Consider the following 23,543-nt stretch of genomic DNA (forward strand, 5'->3'; position numbering starts at 1 on the left):
ATCACCCACAACTGCCCTCCCCTGCAGGCCTGGTCCCCCCAACTGCCCTCACTTTCAGGCCTGGGTCCCCCCCAACTGCCCTCACCTGCTGGCCTGACCCCCCCCAATTGCCCTCCCCTGCAGGCCTGGGTCCCCCCCAACTATCCTCCCTTACAGGCCTGGTCCCCTCCCAACTGCCCTCCCCTGCAGGTCTAGGTCCCCCGCAACTGTCCTCCCCTGCAGGCCTGGTCCCCCCAAACTGCCCTCCACTGCAGGCCTGGTTCCCCCCAACTGCCCTCCCCTGCAGTTCTGTTCCCCACCAACTGCCCTCCCCTGCTGACTTGGTCTCCCCCAACTGCCCTCTGCTGGCCCAGTCACCCCTAACTGCCCTCCCTGCTTGCCTGATCGCCCACAACTGCCGTCCCCTGCAGGCCTGGTCCCCCCAACTGCCCTCCTCTGCCAGCCTGGTCACCCCCAACTGCCCACAACTGCCCTCCCCTTCCAGCCATCTTGTGGCGGCCATCTGTATCCACATGGGGGCATCCATCTTTGACCACATGGGGGCGGCCATCTTGTGTCTTGGAGTGACGGTCAATTTGCATATTACTCTTTTTTTAGATAGGATAGCCAATCTTTCTCAACTGTAATTCTCAGTGGATGAACTCTTTCTATTCAGTAACACAAACTAAGACCAAAAATTATTATTTTTCTTCCCTTTTCTCATTAAGTTTTTGTTTTATGTCCGGTATATAAAGTAAATCATAAATACTTCATCCTATTTGACATCATAGTATGTAATAATAAGATACTTCCTGGGCATCTGTTGAAACTAGTACATGGAAGTATTATAGTATAAAACTTTAAACCCTTCCACTCCATAAAACCATTTAGTTGGTCAAAATAAATAGCTATTTCTGGGAAATGGAAAAATAACATAGGCAGTTGACTGAATCATATAGGCCAAAAGCTTGGCCCGCCCCACATGACCAGAAGAATCATACCTATTCAGATCTGTTCTGTTAGTCAATATGAAATTAATTTTCCCTGTCATCTCTAATCTTGAAAGCAAAGATAGGAGGCTCAACATCATTCACTCTCTCCCCTTTCGGACAAATAATGCCAGAGCAGGCACACATACTTCTGTGCTGCACACAGACCAGGGCGTGGGGATGTCCTGTGAAGGAAACTTGGCTGGATGCTGAGAGATGCTCTCACTTTCCAACATGTCCTGGCTACCAGAAACAAGTGAAGTGCTAGCCTCCAGCTCAGCAGCAGCAGAGAGGCTGTTGGTTTAACTCTTCCACTTGTGGAAAGGGGAGGGTTCAATATCGGGGTACAGGAAGGGAAAAAAAGGAAGGGTTACTTGGGCTCACGCAAGACAGCTTGTGTTTCGGCCTCCTGTTCTATATTGTTCTTCACTGGAAAAGAAAAATCAGTAAAACAAAAGGAAAAATGCCACTATCTTTTTGTTTATAAATTTTGGTTTTAATGAAAGTGGAAGAAATGACTCTTAATCTGGCCCACTTCAAAGTCCAGCTGTATATACTGAGGCTCCTAGGGGCGGGGAAGGACACTCGTGAAAGTATCTGATAGAGTTAACCTCTGACAGCACTTCTGAAGGAAGGGCAAAGCACAGAGAAACTGTTTAGAGACCAACTAGCACCACTTATTTACTCATTCAACAAATAGTCAGATACAGATCTTTGTGTTGTCACCTACAATTGACTTATAAAATATACAGGATAATTAAAGCAACACTGGAGCCTAAGAGGAAGCAATCAATGCATTATGGGTAAAGGCTGGATATGTTGTGACATAAACAACTGCATTTCAGTAAAGGAAACTATATGCTAAAAAACATCTTCTCTATTTTCCATTTAGAGGGGAGCCCTCCCAGAAAGAGGGGTACAAGTGTAAAATGACAGGACAAAATCACAGCATTGCCATCGCTCACGGGAAAGACAGCTCACCTTCCTGGAGACGCTCCTGATGGGTGTCCTTGACTTTTTTTTGCTGAATCTCCAACTGCTCTATCAACAACCTGTTTTCCTCTAAAACCAATTCCGCCTGAGTCTGAAGCCGATGCCTACAAGTGATTTACAAAATTAAATACTGCCATTCAGGTGCTCAGTGGTTAGAGACCGTCAGAGTCTAAAAGAAAGTAATTGATGTTGTAGGAATGAATATCTGGACATGTTTTTTGTTTTGTTAATGCTCACACAAGGATATTTCTTCCATGGATTTTTAGAGAGAGTGGAAGGGAGAAAGGGAGGGAGTGGGGAGAGAAACATCGGTTGGTTGTCTCCTGCTGCACTTGGACATGTTTTAATGCTAAACCTGTTATTAACATGTCAACCCCACCATATGCATTAAATGGGGAGAAAGGACAGTATGAAGTTTAAATTATGAATTTCTTAGTAACTTTTAAAATATAAATTTTCAAACATATACAAAAGCAGTAAGAACAGAACAATTAACTCCCACATATATACAACACCTAGCTTGAACAATTATCAAATGGCTAATATTGTTTCATCTACATAAACCTCCAATCCCCCACTGGATTATTTTGAAGCCAGTATGAAGTAGTTTAAAGAATTTAGGAAGTTCCCATTTTAATTAAAAAATACTGACTTATAATCATATTTGCAAAAAAACAAACAAAAAACCCCCACCACCAACAGCTTTGTTAAAAGCCTTTGGACAGTTCCTTAAACTGTACTGGGACTGCCCAGCCTAATTTCACAAGCAAACCCTTTCCTTACAGATGGTGGAAAGTTAACCCCAGCCCAAGGCAACCTTCATGGTCACAAATTCCCATTCGAATGACCTGAAAGTATCTGAGGTTCCAGTTTCTCACGAGGACTCTTAGAGGCACGTGAGGCCCAGTCTCACTGACCTGCTTCCCAGGGAGCTACTCAAGGAGGGTTTGAGGAAGACACACTAGGAAACCCAACAGAAGAAAATCCAAGTTCAACAGGAGAAGCCACAGTGCACCAAGATCCAGTAGCTTCCAGGCCAGTCCCCACTGGCACATCAGTGACCATAAAATCAGGAAAACTGACCTACCAGTAAGAATGCTATTGACTCGATTACAAATTTCCGAATCTCACATATGGAAAATATTTTATTTTTTTCAGGAATGTTGACATACTTTAAAAAATACTAAACATAGCATATACAAGCAAAAAAGATATATCTAAATAGTTCTTGCTTCTCAGTCTTGCATGGATATTCCCTTTAGACTTTTGAAGACTTACATTCTCAAATTCAGTGAGTAGGCATTTGTTGCTGCTGTGTGGATGAACAGGACGTGGCCCTGCCCTTGAGCTCACAGAGGAGAGGGAGACAGATGTGGAACACTCAGGAAGCCACTGTGCGATAGGTGTGAGAACACAGCCTGTGCTTAAGGCTAGGGCAGAAACTGAGACACGGGAGCAATTAACTCTGCCTCTAGGAAGAACTACTGACCAGCGCCCTTTGAGCAGCTCTAATGGATGACTAGGAGTGCTGGGGGATTGAGGGGGGAAAGGGAGCAGCATCAGCAACAGGATGGAAGTGAGGCAACACTCAGCTGCCAGGGAGCGGGGCCTGCACAGACACACAGGGCAGGGCAGGGCTGTGTTTAGGGCTCACTGTGCTAAAGCCCCGTGAGCGAAGGAGTCTAAGAAAGAGTGGGACCCAACAGGTTTGGGGTGGGAAAAGCACTAGAAAAATACAATGTCAGGAAATAAAAATGGGGACAGTAAATATAGTTCAGGTTTAAAAACCTATTTAGAATTTTTAAAGTAATCTTTAAAATACAAGTTTAGAATAAACTACTAGGGTTTCATTATACCTTATTAATTTCTTAGAAACTCTCCCTTAAAGTATTTTACTTTAAAAAAGAAAATATATTTGATGATTTAATAAAATTTATTCACATTATCTTTTGTTTTTAACTAGTAAAATATCAGAAACACAACACTACTTGCCATTCCTCACTGGTAACAGGACCACTCTTGTTTAACTGTTGGTGCAATTCTTTATTTTCTTTCACCACTTCTTGGACGCGCATCCTGAACATTCTCATTTCTTCCTGAAATAAAATTTATGTAAACATAATACACACATGCACACATACCTATATTTCTTAGTTCTACTGCTGTTGCTGTGGCTAAAATCAAATGCTAACAGCTTTTTAGCGAGTCTCACAGTAACAGCAGCTGACACCAAGTGCTGCCCTGTAGGAGCTCAGTCTCGTGAGAAAACGGGAGATAAAAACAATGCTGAGCACAAGGGAAGCTGAACCTCAGGGTTTAAACATTCAAATCCTACTTTCATAACGTTTTTCTATAACTGCCAAATACTTGGAAAAATAAAAAGGTCATAAGAAAAGCAGAGATGCTTGTAAACACTGTAATTTTTTCCTTTGTTTAAAGACTTTGGAGGATAAAATGGAGCTTTTTAGATAAAAATAAGACCTTTCCAAGAGATCAGTGTGGGGGCTGGAGTCTCCTAACTTGGCTCCATTACAACCACAAGAGAGCCTCTGCTAAAGCCATACAGCTTCATCAGTCATTAGCCCCAACTCCAGGACTGTCACTTGGTCTTAGTTTTTGACTCCTAAGTCTGTGTTTGTGGCACTTAAAACGTAATTACAGCTAACATCCAATCTTATTTTATATTAGTTTCAGGTGTGCACACACCTGTGGCACTCCTGCTGGGCCTCCTCTATCTCAGCTTTCCACAGCCAGCCCGTGGCCGGCGTTAGTGTCTTGTGCTGTCCTCCAGTGAGAATCCTAGGTGCCAATATTTATTCTGGGATGCTTCTACATTTTCTTCTCCCAACCAACAGATATGTATGCTTACACCTGTCAAACGTAAAACAATGCCAAGTAACTCTGCTACCTCCCGCTTGCTGGCAGTCCACTGGCTCTTTTCAGAACAGGGGTCAGGCAAACTAAAGCCTGAAGGCCAGTTGCCTGTTTTATAAATAAAGTTTTTTTAAAAATATAATTTTTATTGATTTCAGAGAGGAAGGGAGAGGGAGAGAGAGAGAGATAGAAACATCAACGATGAGAGAGAATTATTGATGGGCTGCCTCCTGCATGCCCCCTACTGGGGATCAAACTCTCAACCAGTTTCATAGGTCGTGACCAGCTGGTTCATAGGTCGATGCTCAACCACTGAGCCATGCCAGCCCAGCTGTAAATAAAGTTTTATTGGGTTGCAGACATGCCCACTTGTTGGGTGTCTAAGGCTGCTTTCATGGTACAACAGCAGAGCTGAGTGGTTGTAAAACACAGACTGCATGGTTTGCAAAGCCTAAATTATTTACTAAATGGCCCTTTACAGAAAATGTTTCCCATGTTTTTTTTTTAAGTTACTGATTTCATAGAGAAAGGGAAACATTGATTTGATGTCCCACTTATTTATACATTCATTGTTGCTTCTTGTATAAGCCTGACCAGGAACAAACACAAAACCTTGGTGTATTGGATGATGCTCCAACCAACAAAGCTACCTGGCCAGAGCTCCTGACCCCTTTTAGAAAGAGCACTGAATTAGTAATTTTATTAATTATTAGGGTGGATATTTCATCCATTAGTATAAGATTAATTTGTCCTCTAGAAGAAAATTTTCAAAACTGCATTACAGCCCTGGCCGGTCAGCTCAGTTGTCCCACCAGGTTTGATTTCCAGTCAGCGCACATACAAGAATCAACCAATGAATGCATACATAAATGGAACAGCAAAAATCGTTCTCTCTCTCTCTCTCCACCCCCACTTCCTCTCTTTCTCTAAAATCAATAAATATTTAAAAAATAATTTTTTAAACTACATTACATGGGCCATGTACATAGGACAGTGTAATAAGAAAAGGCTTGGTGACTCTTAAGAGACCCTTCCAGCTGGGGATCCCAGGAAAACCAACACTTCTCTCCCTGGACCCTTCCGCTTCCAGAGATCTCTTTGGCCACTTCAATGAGGGAACAGAGGCACGCAGCCTGGAAAGGCATGGACATATCTGCAACACCCACAGAGCCTTGATCTCCTGTGCAGTTCAAATGAGCTCCACTGCCAGAAGCCATTCCCAAACCAACAGAGGTGAACAAGGCAGAAAAGGATGAAAACCTCACTTTCTCACTGTTTCCAACAGCTCAATAACTGGAATTCCCTGAGGTCAGCTCTTCACTGAATTAAGAAGTCCCCGTAAAACACCCCTGGCCTGCTACCTTCCCCAGTCTGCCCAAATGTCCCTTCTAACAGTGGTGTTTGCAGCTGCAGACAATCAGGAAAGAAGTACCTTGCACTGCTGCCTTCTCTGCACCCTGAGACCCCAGCCCATGTGGGGCTGCCTGTCTGGGAACTTCCCATGCAGCACCACCTTGTCCCTCCAACTCCATCTAACCGTGCCCACCCCTCCTGCTCCACCAATCACTCCCAACCTGCGTCCCCTCTTCCTTCTTTCCCTGCCTCCCACCCTGCATCATTCCTTCCTTCTTTTCTCCTTTCCTTTAACAAACATTTGAGTACCTATTAGATGTTTGAATAGGTATTCAAAGTTTAAAACTGTCTTATTTTTTAATAAACCTTGTCTCTTCTGACATCTGCCAACCTACCTGAAGGGTGGAAATGAGCTCGTCTTTTTCTTTCATTCGGTCTTCATAAGCCAGCAATAAGGGTGACAGGTACTTTATATCCAACTGAAGGTAACAGTTGGTAAAGAAGGTTAATATATTTCTTACATCTAAACACAATCAGCAATTTTTTTTAAAGATGATAAAATACACTTAATTTGGAATGGATTTGAATAGCTATTCAAATATAGCCCAGAAAATATGGGCCTGAAATTAAATAACTTTTACTTACCAACCAGGGTGGTATAGGGCCCTTTGATGGTAGGCCTTCAATATTTATACTCTAAGAACAAAACACATTTTGAAGACAAATTAAACTATACTTCTGAAACTTCAAGCCTTAAGATATTCTTAATCAACTATGCATCAGCAATCTATATATCTATATGTGTAGAAAATGTTCTTTTGGAATGTTTGAGAATAATTTGAGATAAAATGCCTCCTTTCCTGTAATATTTCAGTGTATATTTCCTAAAAAGAAAAACCTTCACTTACTCAACCACACTGCCATCATAAAAATTAAGAACTCAACAGTGATATACTATATTCTAATCTACAGAATGTATTCAACTTTCACCTATTTTCTATGAGTTCAACTTTTTTTTTAATACCATGTAGTATTTTGGGGAGTATAACTGTTCACAGTTTCTGATGACCCTTAGTATTTTTGTGTTATCAGTTCTAATGCCTCTTCTTTATTTCTAATTTTATTTGAATCATCTTCTTTTTTCTTAATCTAGCTAAAGGCTAGTCAAATGTATTTGTCTTTTCAAAAAACCAGCTCTTAGTTTCATTGATGTTTTCTGTTGTCTTTTTAGTCTCTATTTCATTTATTTCTGCTGATTTTCATTTTATTCCTCCTGTTAACTTTGAGTTAAAAAGTCTTCTCTAAAAAGTTCCTTAAGGTGTAAACGTAGGTTATTTATTTATTCTTTATTTTTAATGTTTGTATTTATTGCTATAAATTTCCCTTTAGAACTACTTTTGCTGCTTCCCATAAGTTTTGGCATGTCGTGCTTCCATTTTCATTTGTTTCAAGGTATTTCTTTTTTCTTTTCCGTTTTCATGTTTCAAGGTATTTTTTACTCCTCTTTTGACCCACTGGTTGTTCAGTAGCATGTTGTTCAATGTCCACATATTTGTAAATTTTCTTATACTTGATTATTAATTTCATACACTGTGGTCAGAAAAGATGCTTGATATGTCAATATTCTTAAATTTATTAAGACTTTTTTTTGTGTCCGAATGCATGATCTATCCTGGAGAATGTTTCATGTGTACTTGAGAAGAATGTGTATTCTGCTGCTATTGGATGCAAAGTTCTGTATTAGGTCTGTGTGATCTAACATGTAGTTTAAGTCCAGTATTTCCTCATGATTTTCCGTCTTGATGATCTATTATTGGGGTATTGAAGTCCCCTACTATTATTGCTATTTATCCCTTCAGTTGTTAATATTTGCTTTATATATTTAGGTGCTCTGATATTGGGTACATAAATATTTACAATTACCATATTCTCTTGATGAATTGACTCCTTTACCATTATGTAATAACCTTCTTTGTCTCTTTTACCATTTTGATTTAAACTCTATTTTGTCTGATATAAGCATAGTTACCCCTTCTTTTTTTGGCTTCCCTTTACATTAAATGTATGTTTCTATCCTTTCACTTTCAGTCTAAGTCTGTCCTTAGAGCCGAAGTGAGTCTTTTGTAGGCAGCATATAGTTGGGTCTTTTTTCCATTTATCCATTCTGCCACTCTATGTCTTTTGATTGTAGAATTTAGTCCTTTCATTTAAATTAAGTATGGCCTTTTTAGTTGCTATTTGTTCATTGTTTGCTAGCCGTTTTGTAATTCCTTTCTGCCTGTCTTGCTCTCTTCCTTTGGGATTTGATGCTTTTCTGTAGTGGTATGCTTTGATTCTTCCTTTCTCTTTCTCTTTTGTGTATCTATTCTAGGTATTTGCTTTGTGATTACCATGAGACTTGCATAAAACATTTTTAACATTTTAAGCTAATAACAACTTAACTTTGAGCTTCTAATCAGCTTGTATCTCTATGCTCACTACAATTCTCCTCATTGGGTCACTGGTGGGTCTCAGTACACACTAAACACAGAAAGCTCTATATTCTTACCACCACCCCACATTTTGTTTTTGATATAATAATTTATACCTTTTTATATTGTTTATCCATTAACAAATTATTATGTAGTTATTTTGGATACTTTTGTCTTTAACCTTTATACTAGAGGTATGATTTCCCACCATCATTACAATATTGGAGTATATTGAATTTAACTATATATTTACCTTTACCAGTGAGTTTTATACTTTCATATGATTTTGTTACTAATTAGTACCTATCCTTTTCAACTTGAAGAAAACTCCATTTTTTAAAAACATATTTTTGGGGAGAACCAAGATGGCGGCATAGGTAAACACCTAAACTGCTGCCTCGCACAACGATTTCAAAACTACAACTAAGAGACAAAACGTCTATCACCCAGAACCACAGGAAAACTGGCTGAGTGGAAGTTCTACAACTAGAAGGAAAGAGAAAAAAGCATTGAGACATGCACAAGTGTTGAAAAGCTGAGGTACGGAGGCGCGCAAATCGGGCTGGTGGCGGGCGACTGGATGCGCTGCTTTTTTCAACCAGAAGGGAGACAAGCTCCTGATTACTCTGAACTCCAGTTTCTGGGGAGACACTGGGGACCCAAACTCTTACGGGGAGAAGCTGGACTGTTTGCCATCAGGTCGGAAAATGAGGGTGACTTTCTTGCAGAGGTGTGCGCAGCAATCATTGTTTACTGCACTAGGGCGCAGGACGCAGGGCCTTGGAAACACGGAGACGCAGAGATGGCTGACTGGCAGCCATCGCTGTTTGCCATGCCCTAGCCTAGTGACTCCCTGAGACCCTGCCCCGCACAACCTACAAACCCACCCAAGCTCCACGCAGCAGCTTTTGCATATAAATGGTCTGCCCTATCACAGCTTAACCAAACAAACTGCAGCTCTGGTCAGACAGCTCCAAAACCTCCAAACCCCAAGCAAAGAGGAGAAAACTGTAGTTCGCGCTGTAGCTCCTGCTGGGTGGCCTCAGACAGTAGCTGACCTGCACCCCATTGGAGATCCAGAAGCCAGTGTATCTAGTGGTCAGTGTGAGACGACACCAGATTTCAACTCCTCACATCCATAAGTGACACATTCAAGAGGCAGACTCAGTGAGCACCAAAGCCCCACAGAAACAAGTCCTGCACCATAAGTGTGTCTCCAGCACAGCAATTATTCCATTATAGACACAGCGGCCTGGAGGTCAATTCCTCCCAGTGTACCAACAGCAATCAAGGCTTATCTACACCAAGACTTTGCACTCAGCCCACAAAGGGGTGCACCAAGAGTGTCCACCTCAGGTGATTGGGGAGGCTGAGTATTGGCCCCTATAGGTCACCTACCAAAGAAAACCACTCCATCAACACAGGGAAGCAGCAAAATGCGAAGACAAAGAAACATGTCACGAATGAGAGAAATGGAGGAAAGCAAACTACTGGACGGCATAGAGTTCAGAACCACATTTATAAGGTTACTCAAGAATCTTCCAAAAACTGCCGAGAAACTTGATGAGACCTCCGAGGAGCTTAGTGAGACCTTCAAGAACCTTAATGAGAATGCCAAAAAAATGAAAAAGGACCAATCAGAAATTAAGCATACACTGTCTGAAATAAAGAATATACAGAAATTCAACTGTAGATCAAAGGACCCCAAGATCTGAAATATGAGGAAACAAAAAACACCCAACCAGAAAAACAAAAAGAAAAAAAGAATCCAAAAATATGAAGATAGTGTAAGGAGCCTCTGGGACAACTTTAAGCGTACCAACATCCGAATTATTGGGGTGCCAGAAGAAGAGAGAGAGCAAAATATTGAAAACCTATTAAAAGAAATAATGACAGAAAACTTACCCTACCTGGTGAAAGAAATAGACTTACAAGTACAGGAAGCACACAGAACCCCAAACAAAAGGAATCCAAAGAGGACCACACCAAGACACATCATAATTAAAATGCCAAGGGCAAAAGACAAAGAGAGAATCTTGAAAGCAGCAAGAGAAAAACGGTTAGTTACCTACAAGGGAGCACCCATACGACTGTCAGCTGATTTCTTGGCAGAAACTATGCAGGCCAGAAGGGAGTGGCAAGAAATATTCAAAGTGATGAACAGCAAGAACCTACAACCAAGATTACTCTACCCAGCAAAGCTATCATTCAGAATTGAAGGTCAGATAAAGAGCTTCACAGACAAGAAAAAGCTAAAGAAGTTCATCACCACCAAACCAGGATTACATGAAATGCTGAAGGGTGTTCTTTAAGAAGAGGAAGAAGAAGAAAAAGGTAAAGATAAAAATTATGAACAACAAAATGACAACAAATACATACCTACCAACAAGTGAATCTAAAAATCAAGTGAATAAAAAATCTGATAAACAGAATGGACTGATGAATATAATAGAATCAGGGACATAGAGAGGGAGTGGACTGACAATTCTCAGGGGAAAGAGGGTGTGAGGGGTTCGGGAAGAGATTGGACAAAAATCTTACACCTATGGATGAAGACAGGGGGTAAGGGCATGGGGTGGGGTGGGGAATCAGGTGGAGGGGAGATATGGGGGGAAAAAAAAGAGGAACACCTGTAATAATCTGAACAATAAAGATTTATTTAAAAAACAAACAACCAAAAAACAACCAAAAAAACAAAAAAAAAAACAAACACAACATTTTTTATTGATTTCAAAGAGGAAGAGAGAGGGAACATAGAAACATCAATAAGAGAGAATCATTGATTGGCTGCTCCTGCACACTCCCTACAGGGGATTGAGCCTGCAACCTGTGCATATGCCCTGACAGGGAATCGAACTTTGACCTCCTGGTTCATAGGTCAACGCTCAACCACTAAGCAACACTGGCTGGGCATTGAAGAATTCCTTTTAATATTTCTTGTAAGGCTGGTCAGCTGGTGATGAACTCCTCTGAATTTTGTTTGTCTGGAAAACTCTTTATCTCAGTTCTGAAGGACAACTTTTCCAGGTAGACTATTCTTAGTTGGCAGAATTTTTTCTTTCAGCACTTTGAATAGATCATCCTCCTCCGTTGTGGCCTGCAGTTTCTGCTGAAAAATCCACTTATAGTCTTACGGCGATTCCCTTGTATGTGAAGAACGTTTTCTCTTTCTATTTTTAAGATTCTCTCTTGGAAACTCACTGACTCCAAGTGGGAGATGGCCATTTTTGCGTGTTCCTTTTACCTTTTGACAATTTAAGATAAGTGTGGCTGAGTGGTTGAGCGTTGACCTATGAACCAGGAGGTCACAGTTCAATTCCCTATCAGGGCATATGCACAGGTTGTGGGCTCAATCCCCTGTAGGGGGTGTGCAGGAGCAGCCAATCAATGATTCTCTCTTATTGATGTTCCTATGTTCACTCTCTCTTCCTCTTTGAAATCAATAAAAGAAATACGTTTTTTAAAATTGGAGTTCTTCAAGCTGAAAAGAATAGGTACTAATTAGTAACAAAATCATGAAAGTATAAAACTCACTGGTAAAGGTAAATATATAGTTAAATTCAAAATACTCCAATATTGTAATGATGGTGGGTAAATCATACCTCTAGTATAAAGGTTAAAGATAATGTGTTTTGGTGTGGGTCTCTTTATTTTATATATTTTTTTGTTAATCCTCACCCAAGGGTATTTTTTCATTGATTTTCAGGGAGAGTAGACCCACTGTGTCCCAATGAGGGGACTGCAGTCAGCACCTAGACGCAGGATGATTAGAAGTCAGACCCTCAGGCAGCTGTCAGGAAAGTATGCAGTTATACCTCTTTCAGGGAAAAAGTGGGAGATGGCCATTTTTGTGTGCTCCCTTTGTGCTGAGCCGGGGTATACAGCTTTGGAGTTTGGGGGTGTACTTCTGAGCTCATTTAAAAACTGTTTCTTGTTTGCTATAAACCTGTGTGGGACTCATGAATGCAAGTCCCACTGACTAGAGTTAGGTGATTTGGGGTCTGTATAAATTAGTCTGTCTTCTTTTGAGAGTCAGTGCACTGATAAATTACAGTTCTAACTTGAGGAACAAGACTTAGAATGGAGCCCTAGCTGGTCTGGCTCAGTGGACAGAGTGTCGGCCTGTGGAATGAATGTCCCCGGGTTTGATTCTGGTCAAGGACACATGCCCGGGTTGCGGGCTCGATCCCCCAGTGGGGGCGTGCAGGAGGCAGCCAATCAATGATTCTCTCTCATCATTGATGTTTCTATCTCTCTCCCTCTCCCTTCCTCTCTGAAATCAATAAAGACATATTAAAAAAAAAAAAAAGAGGGAAGGAAGGGAGGAAAGGAAGAAAGGAGGTTGAGGGGAGAAGGAAATAGAAAGGTCCCTAGACATGCTGTGCTTTGTATGTATATTTTTATGACAAATTGTAATAAATATGAATCGCTCAATTCAACTTGAAAGGCTAAAAAAAAAATCTGAAATCTGGAAAGCCACATCCATTGGTTGATTTTTCTTAATTGGAAACATTACCTCTTCCTTCGATAAATGCCTGAATTTTGTTTGATATCTGCTTAGTTCTACATTCAAACGATGGACAGTCATTTTCAAACCATCATTTTCATCCACCAGTTCTTGAGCTTGTTTTCTTAGATAAAGTAATTCAGGTGCAGCAACTACTGAAAAAAATTAATATTATACTCTAATAACGTGTATCAAATAGATTAAGATTTTATATAAATTGCTAACCATCTGCCTTTTATTCCCTTTTGGGCTCACAGAGGCAGTGAATTACAAATATACAGGTTCAAATGAATAAAAGTTTCTAAGTTTTTTAACACTAAATAGTCAACATTTTGGAAGTTTGTGGAAATTTTTACATGTACAACTAATTAAGGTAAAATAAAAACTTTAGATTGAAAAGGAAAAGTCATTGTTTCCAATGATATATAAATACTTGTCTTGCAAATCATATAGTATAAATGGAAAACTTATTAAAATAAGTTTCCCAAATATTAGAAAAATTAATAGAAAATAGATCTCACAAATAAATAACATAAATAATGTAAAGTATCTGGAAATAAGTGTGACTAAGACAAGAAATATACAAGGTCTATATGAAGAAAATGATATAATCTTTCTTCAGGCAATAATATTAGCCTTATATAAATAGATGTATAGAGACAAAATCAGTGAATATATGTATAACCTGAGAGATAAAAAGGACTTGACACCCAGGGCATAAGCCATAAAAGAAAAATATCCTTTAGATTTAAATTATCAACAAACTGAGAAAATATTACATACATGACAAAGGCTAACATCCTTAATACACAAGGAGCTCCTACAAAACAATGAGAAAAAGCCAGAAATCTCAATTTAAAGTCGGAAAATTTAGCCCTGGCCATTGTGGCTCAGTTGATTGGAGTGTCATCCAATGTACCAAAAGGATGCAGTCAGGGCACATACCTAGGTTGTGAGTTTGGTCCCCAGTCAGGGTGTGTATGGGAGACAACCAATTGATGTTTCTCTCTCACATCGATGTTTCTCTCTCTCTTCTCTCTCTCTCTCTCTCTCTCTCTCTCTCTCTCTCTCAAATCAATAAAAACATATCCTCAGGTGAGAATTAAAAAAAAAAAAAGTAACATACCAATGTTAATTTCTTAGCGTAGACAACCGTACTATTGTTAAGGGGTTGACATTAGAATCATGAATAAAGAATATAATGCAGCCCTGGCCGGGCTGGATCGCCAGTAGGGAGAGTGCAGGAGGCGACCAATAGATGTTTATGTTTTTTATATTTTATTGATCTTTTTTTGTTGTTGCTAATCTTCACCCGAGGATTTTTCATTGATTTTTAGAGAGTGGAAGGGAGGGGGAAAGCCACATCCATTGGTTGCCTACTGCACGTGTCCTGACCAGGGCTGGGGACTGAACCTGCAACCCAGGTATGTGCCCTTGACCAAAATCAAACTGTGATCCTCAGACTGCGGGACAACGCTCTATCCACTGAGCCAAACCTGCTAGGTCTCAATGTTTATGTTTTGATCTCTCCCTCTCCCTTCCTCTTTCTCTAAAATAAATAAAAACATGTTTGTTAAAGTGGGAAAATTTATAAAAGAAAAAGAAAATGATATGCAAAGATATGCAAAAAATATCCAAGCTCACTGATAATAAGACAAATACAATTTAAAATGGGATTCCTTTTTTTGCCTATCAAATTAGCAAGAAAAATATAATCCTCATTATTGGTAAATATGTGGTGAAAATGCACTTTTATATCTGTTCAATGAGATGAAAACTGATACGAAATATATGTAAAGTTACTTTCCTAAGCACCAAACCCAGAAGTAGGAATTTCTTTAGCATTACAATAATAATGAAATAGCAGATAAAGTCAAATTTCAACAAGTATATGGATATTCACAAAAGAATATTATAACAAAATATCAACATTAAAATCAACAAATATTACAACCTAAAATATTAACTCTCAAAATAAGAAAATGAGTTAAGTCCTGTTTGTTCCTTTAATTAAAAAACTGTAGTTGTCCCCACCTTCCTTAGAGGATGCTTTCTCAGCCTCTTTCAGCTTTCCATTTTCTTTTACTATTCTCTTAAATTTTAATTGTAGTTCTTTCATTGCTTGTTTTACTATGTTAAGTTCAAGAGTAAGGGTTTGGTTTGTTGTGTTCAGATGCAAATTTTCTTCTTTTAATTCCTCATACTTTTCTTTGGTTATTTCTATACATCGTTGACGTGTTTTACCAGTTATATCTGAAAAAGTATAAGGAAAACGTTTTAAAATATTGTCATTTACAATTTTACATCAAAATTACATGAGACTTCATTTGAAAAACCATGTTAGCAACTACTTTGTGTCAGCCCTCATGTTATCCTCTTTGCTCCTGGGAAAGAGAATGGCCTGCACAAGAAAGAATGAGTGGTCTGATGAGACCACAGTGGATGACAGAAGAGAGGTGACAGAGGGGGAAGCAGGGATCAGGGGAGGCGCTTGCATATTGTAATATGCAGAGTGGAGGCCACCAGGAACCAGGAAGGCTTTTAGGCAGAGGTGTGAAAAGAAGAGGTTCTACTCTCAGATGAATCCCTCAGGCAGCAGTAAAGAAAGGGAAGGGATGAGGCCCATCCCAGAGGAGCTCTGAGGGCAGCACTACAATGGGAACAGAGAAGGGATCTATGAGAGAAAGACTCAGGGGCTAAAGCCCCACAGGACTCAACAGGGAGGGGCAAATCAAGATCTGCTGTTGGGAAGACACTTAGCCAGACAAGGAAACAAGTGGAGCAAAAGAAGCTAAGCTCAAATTAGGACACAGGCCCAAAGCTCAGAAGGCAGCCTCAGCTGAAACAGAGGGGAGCCACCAGGATGTGGGCAGTACCTGACAGCACCATGGAGAGAAGAAAACCAGAGATCACAAAGGATTTTAAGAAAGATGGGAAAGCCCTAGCGCGTTTGGCTCAGTGGACAGAGCCATAGCCTGCAGATTGAAGGGTCCCAAGTTCGATTCCGGTCAAGGGCACATGCCCACAATGTGGGCTGGATCCCCAGTAGGGGACATGCAGGAGGCAGCGATCAATGATTCTCTCTCATCATTGATGTTTCTCTCTCCCTCTCTGAAATCACTAAAAATATATTAAAAAGAAAAAGGAAAGATGGGAAGAAAACAGAGCGATGCTCACAGAGCTCAAAAAAGGTGAAAACTACAATGGGCTCCCTGGCCAGGGCACACCTCCAAATGGAGGTGGAAACAGAAGCAGAGCTTCTGTGGATAGACAAGCGGGGGAGGGGGCGGCTGATGGCTCCATACAGTAGATTCAGCACACACCCCAGGGGACAGGCAAAAGCTAGGGAGGGGACTGGTGACTCTAGATAACACCTTCTGACCCTGATACGCATATATCCAGTCCTTAAAACATGAAGGAAAGACTAAGAAATGAGTAACTCCACAGCTACACAGAACAAGAGGGGAACCATAAGGGATCAGAAAGAAAACAATTGAGAATAGGTTGAAGAAGAACAATCCAAGATGGCGGCGTAGGTAAACACCTAAACTGCTGCCTCGCACAATTTCAAAACTACAACTAAAAGACAAAACATCTATCACCCAGAACCACCGGAAAGCTGGCTGAGTGGAAGTTCTACAACTAGAAGGAAAGAGCAAACAGCATTGAGGGGTGCACAAGCGCTGAAAAGCTGAGGTACGGAGACGTGCGAATTGGGCTGGCAACGGGCATCTAGGAGCGCTGCTGTTTTCAACCCGAAGGGAGATAAGCTCCCGATTACTCTGAACTCCTTTCTGGGGAGACGCGGGGGACCCAAACTCCTACGGGGAGAAGCTGGACTGTCTGCCGTGGGGTCGGAAAGTGAGGGAGGCTTGCTTGCAGGGCTGCGCGCAGGAACAATTGTTTATTGTGCTGGGGCACAGGACGCAGGGACACAGTCGGAGACGCAGAGCCAGCTTACTGGCAGCCATCACTGTTTGCCACGCCCTAGCCTAGTCACACCCTGAGACCCCGCCCTGCACAATCTACGAACCCACCCAAGCTCCAAACAGCGGCTTTAGCATATGAATGGCCTGCCCTATCGCAGCTTAACCTAGCAAACTTGCAGCCCGGGTCAGACAGCTCCAAAACCTCCAAACCCCAAGCAAAGAGGAGAAAACTGTAGTTGGCGCTGTAGCTCCTGCTGGGTGGCCTCAGACAGTAGCTGACCTGCACCCCATTGGAGATCCAGAAGCCAGTGTACCTAGTGGTCAGTGTGAGACACCAGATTTCAACTCCTCACATCCATAAGTGATACATTCAAGAGGCAGACTCAGTGAGCACCAAAGCCCCACTGAAACAAGTCCTGCACCATAAGCGTGTCTCCAGCGCAGCAGTTCTTCCATTATAGACACAGCGAGTCCTCACAGCCAATTGGCCTGGAGGTCAATTCCTCCCAGTGTACCAACAGCAATCAAGGCTTAACTACAGCAAGACTTTGCACTCAGCCCACAAAGGGGTGTACCAAAGGCGTCCACCTCAGGTGATTGGGGAGGCTGAGCTACTGGCCCCTATAGGTCACCTACCACACAAAGCCACTCCATCAACAAAAGGAAGCAGCAAAATGCGGAGACAAAGAAACATGTCACGAATGAGAGAAATGGAGGAAAGCAAACTAATGGACGACATAGAGTTCAGAACCACATTTATAAGGTTACTCAAGAATCTTCTAAAAACCGCCGAGAAACTTGATGAGACCTCTGAGGAGCTTAGTGAGACCTTCAAGGACCTTAATGAGAATGCCAAAAAAATGAAAAAGGACCAATCAGAAATTAAGCATACACTGTCTGAAATAAAGAATATACAGAAATTCAACTGTAGATCAAAGGACCCCAAGATCTGAAATATGAGGAAACAAAAAACACCCAACCAGAAAAACAAAAAGAAAAAAAGAATCCAAAAATATGAAGATAGTGTAAGGAGCCTCTGGGACAACTTTAAGCGTACCAACATCCGAATTATTGGGGTGCCAGAAGAAGAGAAAGAGCAAAATATTGAAAACCTATTAGAAGAAATAATGACAGAAAACTTTCCCTACCTGGTGAAAGAAATAGACTTACAAGTTCAGGAAGCACACAGAACCCCATACAAGAGGAATCCAAAGAGGACCACACCAAGACACATCATAATTAAAATGCCAAGGGCAAAAGACAAAGAGAGAATCTTGAAAGCAGCAAGAGAAAAACGGTTAGTTACCTACAAGGGAGCACCCATACAACTGTCAGCTGATTTCTTGGCAGAAACTATGCAGGCCAGAAGGGAGTGGCAAGAAATATTCAAAGTGATGAACAGCAAGAACCTACAACCAAGATTACTCTACCCAGCAAAGCTATCATTCAGAATTGAAGGTCAGATAAAGAGCTTCACAGACAAGAAAAAGCTAAAGAAGTTCATCACCACCAAACCAGGATTACATGAAATGCTGAAGGGTGTTCTTTAAGAAGAGGAAGAAGAAGAAAAAGGTAAAGATAAAAATTATGAACAACAAAATGACATCAAATACATACCTACCAACAAGTGAATCTAAAAATCAAGTGAATAAAAAATCTGAAGAACAGAATGGACTGGTGAATATAATAGAATCAGGGACATAGAAAGGGAGTGGACTGACAATTCTCAGGGGGGAGGGGGTATGAGGGGTGCGGGAAGAGACTGGACAAAAAGCTTACACCTATAGATGAAGACAGTGGCGGGGGGGTAAGGGCATGGGGTGGGGTGGGGAATCAGGTGGAGGGGAGCTAGGGGGAAAAAAAGAGGAACACCTGTAATAATCTGAACAATAAAGATTTATTTAAAAAAAAAAAGAGAGAGAACAGGTTGAAGACAGAAGCTGCAGCCTAAAATATGTCAGGAGACGTCAGCTACAAAAGGTGGGGATGCCTCACCCTGGCAGATAATAGGAACCTAAATGGTCTAGAAAGATGTCCAGTTAGAGCACCAGATGGGGCTCAAATCCTTTGGGCCAGGCAGGCACTGAAGTCTGAGAGGCAGGGCAGGCCCGAAGGGATGTAGAATCCCGTAAGGAAGAGGGACCCCAAAGACCCCTAACTGGCCCGTTAGTCGCTGGAGACAGGCTGTACAATTGGCAGCCTTGCCGGTTTCCCCATCTGAGCAGCCTGCAGAAAGCAGATACAGCATCTCCAGGCAGACCAACAGGGGCTCTCAAGGACCAAGGTGGGCACACCACCAAGAACCAGCAAGTGTCAGAGCCAAGAGAAGCACCCAAGTCAAATTACAGAGGAGAGAGTGGCCGGCACAAAAAAGACAAGATTTTGAAATAAGTTTATTTAACATTTTCAAAGAGATGCTTGTTGATATTTCATAGAAATCATATAAGCAAACTTTTTGAGTAATACATAAATTTAAAGGATGGGCTAAGTGGCAGAATATATACAAAGATGAATGAGTCTATGGGCTAGAAGTTAGAGCCCTAGCAAACTCCTACAACACCAAAACCACCAACATAGAATGGGTGAAAGTCAAGTCAACACCAAGATAGAATGGAGGATGGGCTGAAAAGTCTTGATAACCAATATAGTTTTTGGATAGTGATGTGCAACATAACAGGCAAACTTTACAAAATTCACTTTGAAAGCTACTGAAGCACCACAAACATTATAGGGGAGAGTGCCCCAGAAAACATCTCTAGACCTCACATTGCCTCCAGCCCCAGAGCAGAACCCTTATTTGCATATACCACCCTCCCAGCATCTAAGCACATCCCACAGGTCCTTCCAGCCACCACCCCCCGGATCTGAGCACAGCTCCTGAGGACATACTTCCACTATAAGCTTTACAATGATAATCAAATTCAAAAGGCAAATACCTGGGGAGGGTGGAGGTTTTCCACATAATGGTATTTTTTCATCCTAAGGGGGAAAAAGTCATGAGCCTAATAAATTGAGAGTGTTAGCATCTTCGGTTCAAACTTTCTGCCTTTTTGCCTGTAAGTTCAGTCAGTCACTATGTCTTTATATGTAGGTCCCATGAGTAATGGGCCATCAATTCACATTCTTAAAGCATGTGACATGGCTGCAGGTGCTGAGCAGAGAGATGTGCAAAGCAAACTCCAGCCAGGCCTTTCTCCTTGTGACATGCAAGAAGACCCCATAAACTGCGGAGAAGCATGTTTTTCTGGGTGCTGAGAAAAGAATACAAGATCTTGCTTTTCAACATAAAACTTTGAGGAAAGGGTAAGCTTTAAGTTTTGTTAATTTTTCCATTACACATCAGTCTGATACTAAGTTTCCATTTTCTGCTGAAAAAGTAGATGAGGTTTATCAATTAGCTAGAGGCCCAGTGCACAAAATTTGTGCACAGGTAGGGTTCCTAGCCCAGGTTGGCAATCAGGGCCAATCGGGGCCTTCTGGCTGCTGGCTGGGGCCTTCCTTCTGGCTGCCAGCCGGGGCCTTCCTTCGTTCCGTGCTTCCCCCTAGTGGTCAGCACACGTCATAGCAAGCAATTGGTCTGGTCAAACTCCCATGGGGACAATTTGCATATTAGGCATTTTTATATAGAGATTCTACTGAGAAATGTTTAATTTTTAAATTCCTGTGACCTCACACAATTCAAAACTTAAGTTAGAACTATTTCCATGTTTGCAAATTAGTTATTGTCTATTCATTCTACAAATTATATAAGTGATTTCAAACCTCTCAATACATTAGTTTCATTTTTAAACTATGGAAAATATGAATTTCTTCAAGTTTTTTAAGTATTTAAAAAGAAACATTCAGTCTGCCCGAATGGCTCAGTTGGCTGAGCATCATCCTGTGCTGGTTTGATTCCTAGTCAGGGCACACACCTAGGTTGCGAATTCGATCCCTGGTTGGGGCATGTATGGGAAGGCAACTGATCGATATTTCTCTCTCTCCCCCTTCTTCTCTCTAAGAATGTCCTTGGGTGAGGATAAAAAAAAAAAGAAGAAACATTCAATCAGAAAGAACTTTTAAGGGAGGTTTCCACCCCAAAAGTTATTTAAACATTATGGTAGAAATTCAATCTATTGAGAAAACCAGTTTTTGAAAAACTAATCTTACCTTTAAAGTCAGAACAGAATGTGCACCATCTGATTTTAAAAAGAAGAGAGAGAAAATTAAAAGCAGATAAAGATATTTGACATCTCAGAAGAGTACAATCACAGAAACTCACCTTCTACAGAGGAGCTAAACAAGACAGGGAGCGGCAGCAGGCTTGGCCAGGTCGCATGGCAAGCTGGTCCCAGAGCGAGGCAGGGAGCCCAGCTCTGAAATGCTCATCTTTGACTATCCTGCTCATTCCTGAGCACCTTCAGTGGCTCACAGGATTGCAGAACCAAGGCCAAATTCCTTAGTGTGACTCTGAGCCCTTTCCATGTAGGGCTCCTCCCCACCTTTCCAACATACTCCACCCCAGTGCTCCCTCTACAGGTTCCCCCTGCCACTCCCCAAATGGGCTGGGCCTACCCTGACTGGAAGTTGCATCCAACTTGGTCAGAACAGTAGTTGTTCCTTGAAGCAAACTGCCTCAATGACACAAATGAAAAAAAATCTTGACCAGTAACTCATTTTCGACTTATAAATACATACTTGTGATTAATATCCTCCATGAAGAGGTTGACCTTATGACCCAGTTTGCCTGTACCCCTTGTTGTAGTGAAAAGTTGGGTTTTCAACTTTTTAGAAGTTCATTGCTTTTAACTTTCCACAATTTATTTGCAGAGCAGAAATAACTGGCTGAAAAATAAATTAGAAGCAAATATGCAAAAAGAAAAAAAGTATAGAATTCAGAAAAACAGACAAAAATGCTTAAAGATGCATACAACATTATAAATCTACTTACTGGTTCATTACAACTACCAACACTTGGGCAACTAATTAATGAAGAGCTTATTTTTTTACCAAAAAAGTCATCTTAATTCACTATTTTTAACCAAACTGCTTTTTTTTAAAGTGTATTTTTTAAAAATTTTCCAGTTAAAGTTGACATTCAATATTAACAAACCTGCTTTTGATGATGTGTTTTGGGGCAGCCTGGACTGGGGCACCAGATGAAATCCTACCCAGTCTAGCCTAATGGCCTCTTCTCCCTGCCACTTTCTACTACTGGCAGACAATGGTGAATGCTCTCTGGTCTTTGTGCCCACTTCTACCACCAGCCTTAGCACCCAGGCAGTTTACCATCTACACATCCTCCCCTGAAACTAGAATGTGAGGGTAAAGGCTGTGGCTCCATCATTTCTGGCACACAGTAACCTGAATAAATTTCTTTTTTTTTTTTTAAATATATTTTATTGATTTTTTTACAGAGAGGAAGGAAGAGGGATAGATAGTCAGAAACATCGATGAGAGAGAAACATCGATCAGCTGCCTCCTGCACACCTCCTACTGGGGATGTGCCCACAACCAAGTTACATGCCCTTGACCGGAATCGAACCCGGGACCTTTCAGTCCGCAGGCTGACGCTCTATCCACTGAGCCAAACCAGTTTTGGCCTGAATAAATTTCTGATGAGCAAATGTTTAAACTGATAAAAAAATAATTAAAATAATTTACATATTTAATAACTCTGTTACAATAGTCTTGATTTGGTATCTTCCAATGCTATATCAGATCTACTGCTTTCCTATTTAATGGAATCTTCTATGTGTCCCTTAAATTCTTCACAAAATAAAGTTGGGGGAGGGCAGGGGATTAAATGGTGGTGGGGGGGGGAGAAACAGGCTTCTAGTCAAAATGGCAGAGTAGATAAACGCAGTACTGACATCCTCTCGTGACCACTTCAAACTTACAACTAAACTAATTAACAACCATAACTGAGAACTGCCTGAAGTCTAGCTGAACAGAACTCCTATAACTAAGGAAGCCACAGGGAGACGTGTAGGAGGGGCAGAAATGCAGAATGGTCATGTCCCACACCCAGGTAAGGAGGTTAAGAATCAGGAGGGATATCTCAGCTGGGGAGGAGTCCCAGCCCAGGGTTCCAAAGCCAGGAACAGAAGTCCCCATAATACAGCAGAGATTGAGTCTGAGTAAGATGGAAGGCTGCTGGGGACCCAGGCAGTTCCTCGTAAAGGGCCCACACTCAGACTTACTCAGACTCACTTGCTCTGAGCATAGGAACTAAATTGTCTGGCTTTGGGGTGAGGCTGGAGGGGTAGCTTTCTCCCAGACATAAGTGCTAGCAGAAGACATGTTCCTTTGCTGAGTCCTCTCCCCATAGAGCTGGCAGCAGGCACATACTTTAGTCTCCATTTACCTGGCTAACACTGTTCACCCTTCCTGGGTGATTCCCTGAGATCCCCACCCAACTTTCAGACCCACCCAAGCCACTTGGCTCGAACTTCAGACTTTGCTAAAA

At 41.4% G+C, this 23,543-nt stretch overlaps 1 protein-coding gene across 4 annotated transcripts in view; it reads right to left on the reverse strand.

The window, feature by feature from the left end:
- Nucleotides 1-23,543, reverse strand: part of CEP89 (centrosomal protein 89) — a 71,545-nt gene that overhangs the window by 25,715 nt on the left and 22,287 nt on the right. For 3 of the 4 annotated variants that reach the window (XM_080644400.1, XM_080644403.1, XM_080644402.1), the window contains 8 exons: nucleotides 21,245-21,273; nucleotides 20,032-20,074; nucleotides 15,201-15,419; nucleotides 13,176-13,321; nucleotides 6,834-6,884; nucleotides 6,584-6,667; nucleotides 3,954-4,057; nucleotides 1,950-2,065 (listed from right to left, as the gene is read on the reverse strand). In XM_080644400.1, the coding sequence (XP_080500526.1) occupies nucleotides 1,950-2,065; nucleotides 3,954-4,057; nucleotides 6,584-6,667; nucleotides 6,834-6,884; nucleotides 13,176-13,321; nucleotides 15,201-15,419; nucleotides 20,032-20,074; nucleotides 21,245-21,273 (792 nt within the window). The remainder of the gene's footprint in view (nucleotides 1-1,949; nucleotides 2,066-3,953; nucleotides 4,058-6,583; nucleotides 6,668-6,833; nucleotides 6,885-13,175; nucleotides 13,322-15,200; nucleotides 15,420-20,031; nucleotides 20,075-21,244; nucleotides 21,274-23,543) is intronic. The other variant, XM_080644401.1, reaches the window with a different exon arrangement.

Source organism: Plecotus auritus (assembly GCF_963455305.1).
Source record: "Plecotus auritus genome assembly, chromosome: 10".
Taxonomy (NCBI): Eukaryota; Metazoa; Chordata; class Mammalia; order Chiroptera; family Vespertilionidae; genus Plecotus; species Plecotus auritus.